Source organism: Lygodium microphyllum, chromosome 17 (genome assembly GCF_053477565.2).
Source record: "Lygodium microphyllum isolate KBCC chromosome 17, Lygodium_microphyllum_v1.1.10, whole genome shotgun sequence".
In the NCBI taxonomy this organism is placed as follows: domain Eukaryota; kingdom Viridiplantae; phylum Streptophyta; class Polypodiopsida; order Schizaeales; family Lygodiaceae; genus Lygodium; species Lygodium microphyllum.
Genome location: NC_141151.1, coordinates 8,395,262 through 8,411,479, shown reverse-complemented (window position 1 = coordinate 8,411,479; position 16,218 = coordinate 8,395,262). Strand labels below are relative to the sequence as shown.

The window sequence follows — 16,218 nt, the reverse complement described above, 5'->3', positions numbered from 1 at the left end:
AGTGTGTCCTTAATCAGTAACTTTGAGCCACCTTTACCTATGGTACATCCCTTGGCAAGGGGTACATAGTCGGCTACATGAAGATTTAGTGTTTCTACCTCCTCTATCTTTACTTATTGTAAAGCCACTATCTCAAGTTTCCTCTTCCTAATGACCCCACACACAATTGATTTACTCTTCTTAGACCATAATTCTCTCATGTTTCACATGATAGTAGTAATTCATTTGGAAGAGTTCATTTCAATAGCAAGGGACATCGCAAAGCTCGATAACAACATAGCAATTGCGGTCCACTAGTGGGGCTGATGGGCTTGCTTCTCGTGTGATATTTTACCATGTCATTTGACTTGTTTAAAATTTTAATCTTCCAACCTAGGATTGATATTTTCATTTTCCTTACCTTTGAGCTACGTGTAAACCATCTATTGAAATCTTTATTCAATGGTGGCCATCCGATAAAATAGAAGAAGACAACTAACGAAGTATAGTCACCAAACCTCTGTTGAATCCTATCCAATGATAACACCACTAGGACTCAGGGACATCTCTTTCTTGCTACTGTAGCTTCAACCCTCCTTTTGTTGTCAAGGGCCGCTTGCTCCTTTTGGTGGACCCTAATCTCCATGTCCACCATATCAACACCACGCTAAGATGAGCAAAAGCTGTGAATTCTTGTTCCATAGCTGATCAATTCGTTAAGGCTTGCTTCTTCCCATTGTGTGTGTCAGAAGATCCCTCCTCCCCAACTTGTTTGCTTGCCCCAGAAGCTTGCATGCATGCAAATCATGGCAATTGCATTTCAAGCAACTTAAAGGCAATTATGACCATGTTTGCACTCTAAAGAACTTTAGCTGCAGCGTCCTCTCCCACCGATTAGTATTCCCTTGCAAGTTGAGATATGACTTCTCCCACAATTAGAAGCTCAAGCTGAATTCTGAGTTAAAACTTCGAATACGAAATTTATCCAACACGATACTCGTTTTTCTAAGCTCACGTCGATGCCCGACGACAAGGTATACCGCGTGACCAAGCCGCTCGTGGAGACGAGTAGCCGGCGACCGAAGACCCAGCGATCGGCTGGGGACAGGCCGTCGACCGGGGAAAGCCGGTCGTCATCAACAATCAGTCTTCATCCTGCTCCCTCTCCTTGCTCTCCATCGTCTGCGTTTGCAATCCCAGTCGCTTGATCGCGCCATTCAGTCATCCTTTCATCAGCCTGATAAACCCCAGACCCTTCTCCATGGCCCGCTAACCTAGCTCCTCCGCCATGTCCGCACAGTCGGATATGGCTGGAGCTTCCTCTCTCCTTTTTCTTCTTCCCCATCGGCTTCTCCGTCCCCGCCGTCTTTTCTGCGGTGCTTCTTGACCGTCACCTACAACAACAACAGCAACTGAAAGTGCATTTTTGGCGGTTGCTATTGCCATTGCCTAGCCTTGCTCTCCTCTCTCTCTCTCTCTCTCTCTCTCTCCCGGCTAGCTCTGCTGTCCTTTTGACTGAGCCTCCGTTTTCTGGCGAGAGGAGCCATGGAGTCCAACAAGACCTGGTTCGACAGGTTCAAAGCTTCGCTAGGGATCAGGAAGGGGCGTTCTCACCGGTCTTCTGATGCTGCGAATGATGGCCCCAAGGCACTTGTCGAAGAGGTGCCGTCCAATATCACACAGCAGAAAGTTGCGGCAGCCAAGCAGTACATCGAAAACCATTATAAGTCGCAGATGAAAAGCTTACAGGAACGACGAGAAAGGTGTGCACTGCTTGGACACCTCTGTTTGATCATGATTACGTGTGACATCCCCAACGGCTGCTATAGTACGCCATTTTAGTTAGCATTTCGGATTCCACTAAACTGACGCAATGTACGGACTCCAGTTCCTTAACTTAAGCTTGCACATTATCACGGAGGATTTGAGGTGTGGGATTTAATGGACAGCTTTACATGTTTTAAGTTCTTGCTAATAAACCTGTCCTAAAGTGCAACTATCTCAGCTACGAGGAACAGAGGGTTTTTTTGAGTGTTTGCTGCCTGTGGGCTTTTCTTCCATTTGCCAATGCAATTGTATCTGCTGGTTTCAAACGGTTATTGTGGCTACTTGATGACTTTTGACAATATGGCTGGCTATTTTATGTATATCATTAATATTGCGGTATATCACATGAGTTCTAAACGTGCCTGTTTAGTGCCTCCAATAGCTACAATTTGTTGATATTCGAACTGTTGCCCTGAATTTTGATTGTTCAAGTGAAACTGGATAAGGCCTGAGACAATCTTGTTTATCACTTTGTTAGGCGGAATTTGCTAGAGCAGAAACTAGCAGATGCTGATGTGCCTGTGGAGGAGCAAAACAATCTCCTAAAGGATTTGGAGCGGAAAGAGACTGAGTACATGCGTTTGCAAAGACATAAAATGGGTGTTGATGATTTTGACCTTCTAACTATCATTGGAAGAGGAGCTTTTGGAGAGGTGCTGTATTTCAACATCATTTAGAAGATTTTTCAGAAATTTATAAAGCAGTTTCACAACTCATAGCATGCCCTTCTAGTCCAGCCGAATGAGTTATGTTATTTGCTTTTCTAGTGCATCTATATAGCTTTCATTATTTTCATGGATGTTTGAATGGGGTTGTGAATGTTTTCTAATGATGACATATGTCTCTATCTAGCAGTCATTTCCCACTGAAGAGTTTGCAATGTTGTTTTCAAAATTTGGGCTCAACCTGTAACCTATTCTTCAAGTTTGTGTAAAATATAGAGTGTTTTGGAGATCCTTTCAATGGACAACTGGCTTAACTAACTTGCATAATGGTCAGAGATAGCGTTAGGTTTGCCATTTTGTATTGAGAATACCTGTAAGTGTCCTGGTATATTTGCATGCTATCAGACATGCAACAGAGCAGAAAAAAAATCCATGAAGGTTTGTTCCAACACAGGATACAGGCTAGTTGTTTGGTTCAGGCATTTTTTCTAATCTGGCAATAACAGCAGCTGGCATTGAGTGTATGGAAGCTGGTCAGTTACTGGGAGAATAGTGTTGGGCTTGAATCAGTGGTCTATATCTCACGGAGCATATCTTCTAGTTGGGTTACAGCATCCAAGACCAGTATGTAAGGCTCCGCTGAAGTTATTTGTACGTGACTTGTTATGCGTGTGCTATGCTTCAAACAATTACGATTAAAACTTAATCTCAAAATCTGAAAGCACACTGGTTTCAACAAGAAGCAAGGTTTTGATGCAAGTTCCTTGCTTTCTGTGAAGGAGAAGTTCATCTTTTTCTATGTTGTGCCTTGGAACTCCTCATTAGTTTGTGCAGGCAGCTAGTCCCTGCTTCTGTCATTTTGGCTGTTCTTAAGCAGTCAATTGCGAACTCTAGCCTTTGAAAGGGAAGTCCTAGCCAGAGCATCAAGCTAGGTGTGAGCACTCTAGAAAAGTTAACACTAAGATACCTCGGCTATAGTTTGGAAAGTTGAAGCCTGACCAATCTTTGTAATTTTGGTTGCGTCAATTCTAGGCAGGCTGTCCAGGATGAAAGTTAAATGTCTAATACATTGAGATAGATTAAGGCAAATATAGATGATGCTGTAAGTACTTTCACAAAACACATGAGGTTTTTGATGTAGATCACTACATGCCAGTACATGACAAGTTTATGATATTGCATCTTCTACCTAGCAAAATGTTTGAATGTTGCATTGATGCCCTACATAGGTTCTATTCTGAGAGATCCAACGGTCAATGCTAGTGACATTGAGTGTGAGCCTCATGGTTCCATGCAATGCTGCAGTCACAAACTACTTGAAACAATTGCCTACTAGGGATGACATCAATCATGGCATGTCCATATGTTAGGCACAAAGTGGCACACTCCTGGTGTATGTGGGTTGTCTTGATGACTTGGGCATTGGTACTAATTTAGAGCAAGATCATGGGATAGGGAATGTGAAGGTATGCTAGGGTTTGCACAGAGAAAACACAGACTTTGCGAACACAACTAAAACACAATAACTCAACAAAAAACGCAAAAATACAAACAGAGAAGAAAGATAACTCTGAAGTGAATGAATGAATGCTGTAAATGAAAGAAATAGTGTATAAGATGCTCAAAGGTAGAGCTTTCCAATAGTTGATGACTCATGTGGGAGCAGGCTGAAGGAGTTGTTGAAGAGTGATGTCCATGAGAGATGGATCTCGAGGGTTATAACCACCAGTTGGTGCTGAGATGGGTTGACGGAGGCCTTCAAGAACTGGGTGGCACCAGAAGAAACTGATCTGAATCAAAACACAGCAGTATCAGCCTCAAATCTGTTCAGGGTGGTAGCTAGAAAGGCCAAATCCTAGTGAAGTCTGTTCAAGTCAATGGGGATGTGCAGAAGCGGCTTGCTTGGCAGCAAGAGGTGTAAACACAGGCTGAACAGGTGGAAGAGGCAGTGCAGCAGCTGATGTCAGTAATAGGACTGAAAACATAGTTGTAGATAGGACGTCAGGGGTGGTGACGATGATGTGGCAGCAGTTGCGAAGGCTCGACAGCCATTGGAAGGCATGGATTGATGGTTGGAATTTGCAAGAATGGGATGAAAAGGCAGCCTCCTATTTATTGACGTGGATCCTCCCAAAGTTTGGGTGTTTGCTTATGGGACACAGAAACTTTGTTAAAGTTTGAGTTTTGGGGCTGTTTTAATGAGCTCACGAAGATTCAAACTTGTAATGCATGTTTTAAAGCTTAGCACCCCCTCTTAGGCCCAAAATTGGAACCAGAAAGGGAATGTAAGTATAGCGTAGCTTGAAATACCCCTAGGTGTCCTATCCCAAAGCAGCCACAACATTGGGCCAAGGGTGTATGGCGACTACCCAAGGACTTACCAAGGCTATAGAGGCAATATTTATCTTACCTTAGGAGTCTGAAGGGCCATCCTAGAGAGGCCAAGGCTTTGGACAAAGGGTGCCAATGGCTTACCAAGACTTGCAAAGGTGATGGAACCACTTTGAACTGGCCACCATCACGCACATCCATCAACAAGTCTCTACCAATGAAACTCATGGCAAGGTGTATTGGGTTTGACTCATGCCTACGCTCACAGAGGAGTGTTGGTGATCTTTAGTAGGATAGGGGGGTACTTTTTACTCTCCGTATGAGAGGTTTTTTCCCCTAGATTTATTTCTTTTATTTTATGTGTCTATATTACACAATTTTAGGCACTTATCGTGTTTCACACTCTTTGGGTGTGAACACCCTCTCACAACTCTAAGGTTTAAGGGTTGTACTTTGTACTTGCACCTTACACTTCAGATTATTGCATTGGGTGTCGTGCTCTTACACTTTACATTGCCGACTGTACTCTTAGTTGAGCTTCGATCCGTCCCTCCTCATATTTGGTATTAGACTTGAGCCTCAACTCAGCTGACCTCTTGGCCATTGTCTCTGATTCCTTTGCTATTGTCAGTAGCTCCACCATCACTAGTAGGCCGCCAGCTGCAGTGTCTCGTTTGCCCTGTTCGTGTGCGACGACTGCAGAGTGTGCCAGCTGAGCAGTCTACTCCAGCTATATGCCGCCAGCACCTGGTCGTCTGCGCTACCACTAGGTAGGTCTGCCTCCAGTGTTGCTACAGCTCCGCTTGTAGCTCCAGTTCTCAGCATTCCCTCCTGGAGGCACCGCTAGCTCCTTGCGCCCTAGGTAGTACTTCTGTGCTGCGCCTTGTTCTGACTAGTTGCCTACGTCACGCCCACTTGATCTAGTCCGCCCGCTTGCTCTAGATGCTGTCCGCCAATTGCCAGCGCATTTGAGCAGTTGCCACCCGCCTGACTTGTCCAGTCTGCCCGCTTGTGCCACCAACTAAGCCGCACGCTCAGTCAACTCTGTCGCCAAGACGCCACTTGCTCTGACAGGTTTTCCAAGTTTGCTCGTCAGATTTAGTTGTAGAGGTTAAAATCTTTTTTTCATTAAATTTTATTCAAATTTATTTCTTTGGAAGGGGCTTGTTGCTCGGGCAGGTAATCTCAGTTCTGGCATGTGTCTGGGACACAATTAGAGCAAAGATTTTGTGCATTTTGGGCTAGACAATTTTGATAGTGTGATTAGATTTGCTAATTTCAAAGTACTTGTTGTGATTTCTGGAAATTCTGAGATTTCGAGGTTGGTTTAGCTTGAGATATTACTCTTTTGCTCTTTGATCAACAACATTTATCATGGCGAATCAGGGAAGTGATGTATTTACATACGTATCCAAGGAGGATAGGTTGGATGGTAACAACTATTCCCTCTGGTCCTTCATAATGAAGAATGTGCTGATTGCGAAGAATCATTGGGATTATGTCAGTGGTGAAGAAGTTAGGCCTAGACTTGTGGCTCCTGCTACTCCTCCTTCAGGAGGACAATGACAATGGACAACTCAGCCTGTGCAGGCCACTCCAACTTAGTCACTTCCCCCATAGATCAGCAGCACAGAAGGCATGGGATACATTGGATGCACAAGCTTTGTCGCTGATTGCATTGGCAGTTTAGCAGTCTATCATCCCTCATATTCGGTTTGCAGCTTCTTCACGAGAAGTATGGCTGACCTTAGAGTAGATGGTTGTCTTGTATCTACACACATTGCCAAGGTACTCAAGAAGAAGTTGGATAACAAGGCTGTTGAATGCATTTTTGTGGGGCAGGCAAGCATCGTAGGTGCATACGAGCTTGCCTGATATGTGCATGATGGTGTTGAGAAACCCTTCATCCTTCACCCGCAGTTTGCATTTTTGCGTTTTTGCGTTTTGCGTTTAGGGTTTGTAGCCCTAAAAAGGGGTGCTATCCTAGATTGATTGTGCCTATGGCCACTCTTTCATTCATTGCTCATGGCTGATTCATTCAGTCTGTCACCTCTTCTCTCCAGCCTCTCCACTACCCTCACACCCCTTCAGCATGACATTGCGGTTCGTGGTTGTCTTCATCTTCCTTGTGCTATGATACCCTTGTTTCCTTGTATCACATTCACTCCATGATTCAGAACTTCATGGTATTAGAGTTGGATCTGCTCAAACAACGGCAAAGATCCTCCACTCCGTGCACATACCAGGCAAGCTCGTATCAGAGTTGGATCTGCTCAAACAGCGGCAAAGATCCTCCACTCCAGTGAAGGCAAAGACTGGTGGCGGGTTCAACATCCACTTCTTTTCTTTTTCCGCTGCATCAAAATCTCGTTTTTGCAGATTTCAGGTGTTCCAGTTTGCTACCCGCACCCCATTCGCAGAGGATATCTTAGCTAAAGCTGTCCATTGCTGTCTCCATCAGTTGGCGCCTAATTTCCGACCCTCTTCACGTAGTTTGGAGCTGATTCCAGCTACGTGACTCTTGTTGCTATGCAGACCTGCTGCCGAACAGCTTGCCACGTCATCATAATCTTGCTACCTGCGTTTTTAGTCTCTCTCACCTGTTGCTTGCGTTTTTAGTATTTCTCTCTCCTCACCTGTGTTTTTCTACTGGTTGCAATCTCTTACTGCTAGTCGCATTCTCCTCCCACTGGCAGCTCACTTCCAGCCCTTCCACTACCCTCCCACCCCTTGAGGCGGACATTGCGGTGCGTGCTTCACACTGTCCTTACACCCCTTGAGGTGGACATTGTGGTTCGTGGTTCATGGTGGCTGACCTCTTCCTTCTTCAACAAGGCACACTGGTATCCATGGCTTCTTTACCAATAGATGACTAAACTACTGGGTGCTCCTTCTGTGGCATCACCGGACACACCCCCGATGCTTGCCGACTTTGACTCTTGCTCCCCACCCCCTCGGAGTATATGCATCTTTCACCAAGCACTCCTTGTGCCACCTCTCCTTTCTGGGCCACAGAGATGTTCTGTATCGGCTATTAGAGTACTATGCTCAAGGCAATAAGACGCATCCGATGCGTACTAAGCCCTTTCGAGCACATGGAGTATCGATTGGTGCTACGACCTCCTGGAGATCGTTGCAATGCTAGCAGTAGTCTTCTCCCACTTATTTTCAGGTACAGTGGCTTCCACGACCTGCGGATTTGCAGTCCGCTCCATCGAGAGAGAGTGATTGTTTAATACCGTCTCCTCGGTAGTCAGCTCCTTCGAGAGATAGTGGCTGCTCGACTCCTTCCTCTTCTTCGGCTATCCAGTTTGCTCCACTAAGAGAGAGCGATTGTTGCCCATCTCTTGCTAATTCTAAGCCCCACCCTTCCCCACCCTCGACTACTTAGGTTCGAGAGGCTACCTGTGGGAGCTCTTCAGCACCCCAGATACCTTCTTCAACACGACCGGTGGCACTTTCTTCATCATCAGACATTTTCGAGTTCGTGATCCATGAGTTTTTGGATTCCCTGTCTACTTCAGAGGGGGATGTTATTTCTTTGCCCTCAGAGGGGGCATCTACTTCTTCTTTGACTTCGGCGGGGGGACCTTCCACCTCCCACCTCAGAGGGGGAACCTACTTCGCATGAAGTTCTTCACCCATCCTCTACTTTCTTGGGGTGGCTGTCTTCGACTAGTCATCTCTTCTACTAATACCCAGGATTTTCAAGTACCACCTAGATCAGGACCTCCGAGGTTTAGCCGCGACTTGGTGACGAGGCTTTCGTATTCCTTCCAGCATGGATGCACGAAGCTAGTGGCTTCTCTCCTGAGGTTGAGTTTTGGGTTCTCCAATTCACTCTGTCTATTGTTCTTTACTACAGGTTCCCTTTCCAGTGGAAATCTTGGATCTTAGGGATCCTCTACATCTTCTTCCTCCTCTTCTTCTTGCCTTCCTCCCTTGGTTAGCATGGAGCCACCTCTCGAGATTGAGTACGGGCATATCCTTATGGTTCTCGTCACCACACAAAGTCCGACATTCCTTCTATACATTGCATATTTTCATCATCTTTGTACTAGGGCGCTTGGGCAAGTGAACAATTTCCCCACGAGGGACATTGTCTAAGTGGCACCTACTGCATGAGCATTCTTCAGCATGTAGCATTGGATCTCCACCTCACTCCTCTTGTTCCCCTTTTTGGGCCTGGGAGGGGGTGTTGAGAAACCCTTCACCCGCAATTTGCGCTCTTACGTTTTTGCGTTTTGTGTTTAGCGTTTACAGCCCCAAAAAGGGGCTCCATCCTAGACTGAATGTGGCTATTTATAGGCCACTCTTTCATTCATTCCTCACGGCTGATTCATTCAGTCCGTCACCTCTTCTCTCCAGCCTCTCCACTACCCTCACACCCCTTCGGGAGGACATTGCGGTTCGTGGTTCGTGGTTGTCTTCATCTTCCTTGTGCTACGGCACCCTTGTTCCCTTGTATCACACTCACTCCATGATTCAAATCTTCATCATTCCATTCATTAGAGTTTCGTCTCTCTTCTCCTCTCCTCTCCATGTTTACCGAGTTCACTCCGTGTTTCTCCCCGCAAATCCTACTGCCTCGCTGGTACGTTATCTTTTGACAGATGGTGCACATACCATGGAGTTTATTTTGGCAGCAAATACACTTGATGATGAGGAGTGTGAATGTTTTGAGGATGCACAACATAGTGTGCATTGGATGGCAGCAATGCAAGTGGAGTTTGATTCCATTAAAGAATCAAACATGGGACTTAGTGTCTTTGCCTGTTGGGAAGAAAGCCATTGGTACAAAGTGGGTCTATAAGCTAAAAAGGAATGCAGATGGATCCATTGACAAATATAAGGCTAGGCTTGTGGCCAAGGGCTTCGTAGAAAAGAAAGACATTGACTATGAGGAGACATTTGCTCCTACCTCCTGCATGACTACAATTAGTTCTATGGTTGCTTTGGCTGCCCATTAAGGATGGACTGTGCATCAACTTGATATAAAGACTGCACTTTTACATGGGAAACTTCAAGAAGAAGTGTATGTACAGTAGCCCATTGGTTTTGCAATTAAGGGATCTGAACACTTGGTCTGCAAGCTGAAAAAGGTTTTACATGGTTTGAAGCAAGCTCCTCGAGCTTGGTATGCAAAGATTGATGCTTTTTTACTCAACCAAGGGTTCATAAGCAGCTTATCAGAGTCTACCCTTTACGTATGTAAAGAGGGGGGATCCTTGCTGGTCATGTCTATATGTTGATGATCTTTTGCTTATTGGGACACATGTTGATCAGATTTCAGCATTCAAACAAAATTTGCAGCAAACTTTTGAGATGTCAAATTTATAGGGCCTTTGCACTATTACTTGGGCATTTAGTTCATTCATGATGCTAGAGGCATTGGACTGTCATAGTTGAGATACATTGTTAAACTTCTTGAGAGGTTCAGCTTATAGGATTGCAAGCCAGTTTGTACACCAATGGAACCTGGACTGAAGTTGTCATTGCATGATGACAATGACTTGTTTGATATCCATACATATGCTCCTGCAGTTGGATGTCTTATCTACCTATGCAACACAAGGTAGGATATACAGGTTGCAGCTTTAGCCTTGAGCAGATATATGTATTAGCCATGCATGTCATATTGGCAAGTTGTCAAGCATGTTTTCCATTACTTGCAGGTTACTAGGACTCTTGGATTGCTTTATGCCAAGGGGGGACCACTGCACTATGCTTATAGTGATTTTGATTGGGCTGGTGATTATGATTCTCGTCACTCCACTAGTGGCAATTGTTTCTTTCTTGGCTCATCTTGCATCTCTTGGCTTAGTAAGAAACAATCCACCGTTGCCACATCATCATGTGAAGCTAAATACAAGGGAGCTTTCACTACCACATTTGAATGCGTATGGCTTAGACGCTTGTTAGCTGATTTGGATGTATCTGTCACGGAGTCTACTCCTTTGTTCACTGACAATGCGTATGGCTTAGATGCTTGTTAGCTGATTTGGATGTATCTGTCACGGAGTCTACTCCTTTGTTCATTGACAGTCAGAGTGCCATTGCAATGGCATGGAACCCAATGTTTCATGCACATTATCACTTTGTCAGAGGGAGGCTACATGCAGGTGATATTAGCCTTGTCTACTGTCCTACCACTAGTAATGTGGTAGACATCTTCACCAAAGCTCTTCCTCGTGACAAACTTGAAGCATTTCACAATGCTTTAAATTTGATCTCCTTTGGTGGACGACCCTTGTATTTTGATCACTTTGTTAGCAAAGTATATTAGCTCATGTGTGAGTTTGAGCATGCATTATGGTTGGGCACTTTATGTAGTTATTTTAGGCATTTTTATTATGTAGCATTTTATGCTATTGTGGCATTTATTGTTGCCAGTCAGTCAGCATTAAATGCTGGCTGACCTGACATATTTTATGGCATTATTCATGCCTATATATATTTTGGGCTCCTCCTCCTTAGTGAGTTTAGTTCACCACTTGGAGGTCTCGTGGAGAGAGGAGCCGGTGCTAGTGCCTATGCAGCCAATGACTCACTGTTGTATGCGACAGTCTCATGTCTGATATATGGATTCCATTTCCTGAGCATACATCTGAGTTCTCATCTGTGTTGTGTTCTTTATTTCCCTTTCTCTTTTGTCTTGTGTTTCAACAATTTATTATAGCTTATGTTTACGCTTGCATTGCTGCATCACTTCTGACATGGTATCAAATTTCAGGATTTGTGCTTCTGCTATGTTTTCTTGCCGATTTCAGGACTGTTTTCACCCTTGCTGATTAGGCGATTGCTGTTCCATATAGGCGACCTATTTTACTTGCGTTTTTTGCAGATTTGCCATCGCCTACTGTCTATAGCCCCTCTGTTGCTTGCGTTTTCAGTTTTCATGTTGCTGCGACAGTTTTTCAGCCTATTTGTGGCAGTGCTTAGCCTGCGTTTTGGTGAACCTAACTCCTTCCTGGATGGTGGGTGACTGTACTTTTAGGCCGTTTTTACTGGTTTTGGTAGTTTTTGATTGATTTGTTGATTTTTTGTAGTAGTCTTTGCCTTCTTTTGGTCTGATTTTGGGTTATACTATATGCGAACTCTTGTTTTTTGCAGTCTGTGCTTGTGTTTTGGCTATGTTCCCTCTCCAAATACTTTCTCTTCTCTACTTCTCTTCTAAATCCTCTACAGATGGCTCCTCCATGCACATCCATCGATGACAAGCTCCATGGACCTGATTATTACACGTGGAGTGCGGTGATGAAGGCCTGGTTTATCCAGAAGCGATTATGGTACGTGGTTGGTGGAGCTATTGCACATCCTCAACCGCCTTCTCTTGTTCCAGCTGATTTTGATGAAGATAACCATGAGAAAGCAGTGCTTACATGGGATTCGGATGATGCTCGTGCTTATTCGGCCTTACTTTGGTGTATTTCCAAAGAAGTCCTACCGGTGGTCACCTCGTGTAGGATAGCTTTAGATGTATGGTTGAAGTTGCAATTGATGTACGAGGCTCCTTCCACCATGAGGGCCATTACTCTCTATGGCGAGCTCCAGCAACTGAAGTTTGAAACCAAAGATACGATCCAATCATTTCTACTTCAAGTTACCCAAATTCAGGACCAGCTTAAACTATACAGTCTGCCCTATTAGAGGCACATCTTGTTGGTATAGTACTCTACAAGCTTCCTTAAGAGTTTGATGGAGTGGCGAATGCTTTACGGGCGCAGACATCTATGACTCCTGTCAGTTTTCTTCTTATGTCCTCGATGCTACTTGAGCATGATGTGACTTTGTGACTACAAGGGTGGCTTCCGTCACATTATGGAGGTTCAAGTGAGGCTCCTACAGCTCCAGAGAGGGGTTTGAAGACGAAGAAGTCGAAGGCCTAGTGTTACCACTGTGGCAAGAAGGGCCATTTACGGAAGGATTGCAAAGAGTAAGCGATCTCCAGGAAGAAACAGATGTAGAAGATGAAGCAGGATGCAGACTTTTTCGATGAGTTATCATTTGCCTCAGATTTTGACTCAGATTCTCAGGCCAAGGCAAAGTCCACGGGTATAGAAGGGATCCTCTTCTTCAGATCGTGGGAAGGGCTTGGTGGCCCCTTCCTCAGCTGCTTTCTAGTGGTGGTGATGAGGTTATCCCTCACGACTCTCTTGCCAGAGAGGGAGTGTGAGAGGGTGGTGAGATGGGGCAGCCGCGCCTCATCTATATTTCTATACAGATGCACAAGATCCAGAGAGGGACGTCCTTGACACATTGATGAAGTCTGGCAGGTTCAAATCGTGGAGTTGGGATTGACATCCATGTTCATGATGGGATGGTTCTTTGACAGAGAGCGGGTGGCTTTCGTTTGGAGCTCACATGAGGGGACACTTTGGTGGTTTGGCCAAAGAAGGGGAATCCATGGTCATTTATGCGCTGTGGCATTGGTGACAGGATGGTCACGTGTGCTACATTAGAGGCATCGTTGACATATATTGAGAGTTGCTATGATCTTCAGGAGCTGGTACGATCAACATCGACATCAGATTCTCTCCATAGGCACCTTGGTGGTGGCTTGATCACCCAGTGCTTGGGTATCCATGGTTCTACTTGGTGGTTCTATGTTGTATGGTTTCTGATTCATTCTCATTGTACCCTTGTATTGCATCAGATTACCCATGATTTGAGAGAGGGTGTTAGTAAAGTATGTCAACTCATGTGTGAGTCTGAGCATGTATTAGGGCTGGGCACTTTATGTAGTTATTTTAGGCATTTTTATTATGTAACATTTTATGCTATTGTGACATTTATTGCTACCAATCGACCAGCATTAAATGCTGGCCGACTTGACATATTTTATGGCATTATTCATGCCTATATATATTCTGGGCTCCTCCTCCTCAGTGAGTTCAGTTCACCACTTGGAGGTCTCGTGGAGAGAGGAGCTGGTGCCAATACCCACGCAGCTAGTGACTCACTGTTGTATGCGACAATCTCGTGTCTGATATATGGATTCCATTTCCCAACCATACATCTGAGTTCTCATCTGTATTGTGTTCTTTCTTCCCCTTTCTCTTTTGTCTTGTGTTTCAGCAGTTTATTACACCTTATGTTTATGCTTCCATTGTTGCACCACTTCTGACACACTCTTCACTCCAGGGGGGTTTTTTGGGTTCGACTCATGCCTGCGCTCACAAAGGAGTGTCAGTGATCTTTAGTAGGACATTGGGGCACTATTTACTCTTCGTACGATAGGTTTTTTCCCCTAGATTTATTTATTTTATTTTATGTGCCTATATTACATAGTTTCAGGCACTTATCGCATTTCACACTCTTCAGGTGTGAACACCCTCTTCCAACCCTAAGGTTTAAGGGTTGTACTTTATACTTGCACCTTAAACTTCAGATCATTGCACCCAAACGTTCTAGAGTTGTGTAAGACTGAGGCAGAGTGGGCTGTCCATATGCCACATATCCATTGACTTTCTAGGAGGAGGATTGCTTGTTGATGCAGTTGTGGCTTGTAGTGGTTTCTTTGCTAGAAGAGCCTTGGCCTTAGTACGATAATTCTTGTCTACAGGGCTTGAATGTTGGTAGTGTGTGCACAACGTGGTCTTTTCAGGAAGTTGCCACTAGGTGGGTTTGGATTCTTTGTTTTCTTTGGTCTTGTCTCTGGAAGGGTTGTCACCCTTGGTTTGAGTTGCCTTTAGGCTTCTCGTCTTGAGAGTTCTTGCCACCTCCGGATATCCCCTTCAAAGAAGTGGCTACAGAGTCCCTTTGAATATGAAAATGGGGAAGAGGACATCTTGTAGACTTGGTCATGCAATCTTGCATAACACAAGAACTATTGATCATGCAGTCTCATGTAATGCAAGAATTGACATTTGAACTCATGGAAGGTTGGTAATCGGGATGACAAAATGGTGTTGCGTAAAGTGGAAGTATTTAGAAGGTAGATTGTTTAAGAAGAATGTAACTTGATTGTCATTTGACCTTGGGGAGCTAGCGACTCGGCGTCTAACCGCTTATATTCAACCAACTTAATTTTTAGATCATACCCTTAATAGAAAACTCTTGCAACTCATACTTGAAATTGATACATCAAGTTCGATCTCTCGTTGCATAGGTCAAGGAGATGACTCCAATGATTGGATGCTAGGGGAAAGTGCTATAACTACAAGTGAAACTCAAGAAGTAACCTCAACATTAACTCAACACTTGTTGTAGCATTGCAAGTTCTCTGTCGATGGATATGGTTAGGGTGGGCCAGTTGGCATAAGCTCTAAACAAACTAGTAGATCCCAAAGACCCTAAGAGTCAAGACTCAAGCACTTGTTGCATAAGGTTAGATTGATGTAGCATGTCCTTGAGTGGAGAGGTGGTTAGTCTCTCCAATTGATCTTTACTAATGAGCAAGGCCCTTAGGAGTTTCTCAAGAGCAATGGGAATATTTGATATGCAAGAATTCACTGAACTTACTTCCATCATGAGCCCTAAATTTGGCCAAGAATAAAGAGATGATGTGTTGTCCTCCTAGTTGAGGCCATAAAGTCTCCTCGAGGCCTCTAGGGATGGAGAAACTTGAAAAGACAATGTAGGATCCCAAGAGCAAAGATTCTTAGATGTTGTGAATTGGTTTATGTCACTCGTGTACCTTGCATGAAAAAAGCGTCCACTATAGCTGGAGGATGCTCTTTAGAAGAGCACCCGCTTTGGAGAGGGAGACATTTTTATTCCATTGGGGCTGATGATGATGTGGGAAGCAAGGGAGCAAGCGAAATGCAGTGCTTTGGCTAGCAGGATGTTGTTAGATAACTCTGGAAGCAATACAGAAGGTACGCTGGCTGATGGCAGCTCCACAGACAGCAGAATGTGTTGGAGATGAGGACCTCAGCTGGCTTTTCGCCAGTAAGTGAAAACAGAGGCTGTTGGTGTAAAACACAGACAACAATGAGATGGAAAGCAGGGATAGCAGTTGGCAACACTCTGATGAGGTTGGTGATGATGAAGATCACCTGGGTGGCAGCTCTAGATGGTTGGCGGCAGGTTCTGAACGATCAATGGTGATCCCCTCAATCATGTAGCTCTGTGATGTGTGATCATTTGGGTTTGAAAGATCCTTAGGATGAAAAGCCCCTTTCAAGGTTTCGGCAGTGTGCTGACTTCAAATAAAAATACTGTAATCGCATCGCATTATTTAGAGAGAACTTAGGTATCAAAGGTGATGGCCTTCAAAATTTAGGGAGGGATGTCTTAGAAATTAATACAAGTTTCATTAGTAACTTTGATGTTTCTAGTAGGGATTCACGGGTGTAGGATGGGAACCTCCTTTAGGCTGGGTGATGATGGGAGTGAGGTGGGCAGCAGGTGGGTGGCACTCCAAAACATAGTCGATGATTTAGGGAGGGATGTCTTAGAAATTAATACAAGT

General features: G+C 44.5%; 1 protein-coding gene across 2 annotated transcripts in view; it reads left to right on the top strand.

Annotated features, from left to right (window-relative positions):
• Positions 1–997: 997 nt before the first annotated feature.
• LOC148021548 (uncharacterized) overlaps positions 998–16,218 on the top strand; it is a 44,397-nt gene continuing 29,176 nt past the window's right edge. Inside the window, exons 1-2 of one of the 2 annotated variants that reach the window (XR_015694338.1) lie at positions 998–1,742; positions 2,285–2,459. Coding sequence is in view for 1 of the 2 variants with exons in the window: in XM_087696957.1 (XP_087553083.1) it covers positions 1,525–1,742; positions 2,285–2,459 (393 nt within the window). In the remaining variant the exon portion in view is untranslated. The remainder of the gene's footprint in view (positions 1,743–2,284; positions 2,460–16,218) is intronic. The other variant, XM_087696957.1, reaches the window with a different exon arrangement.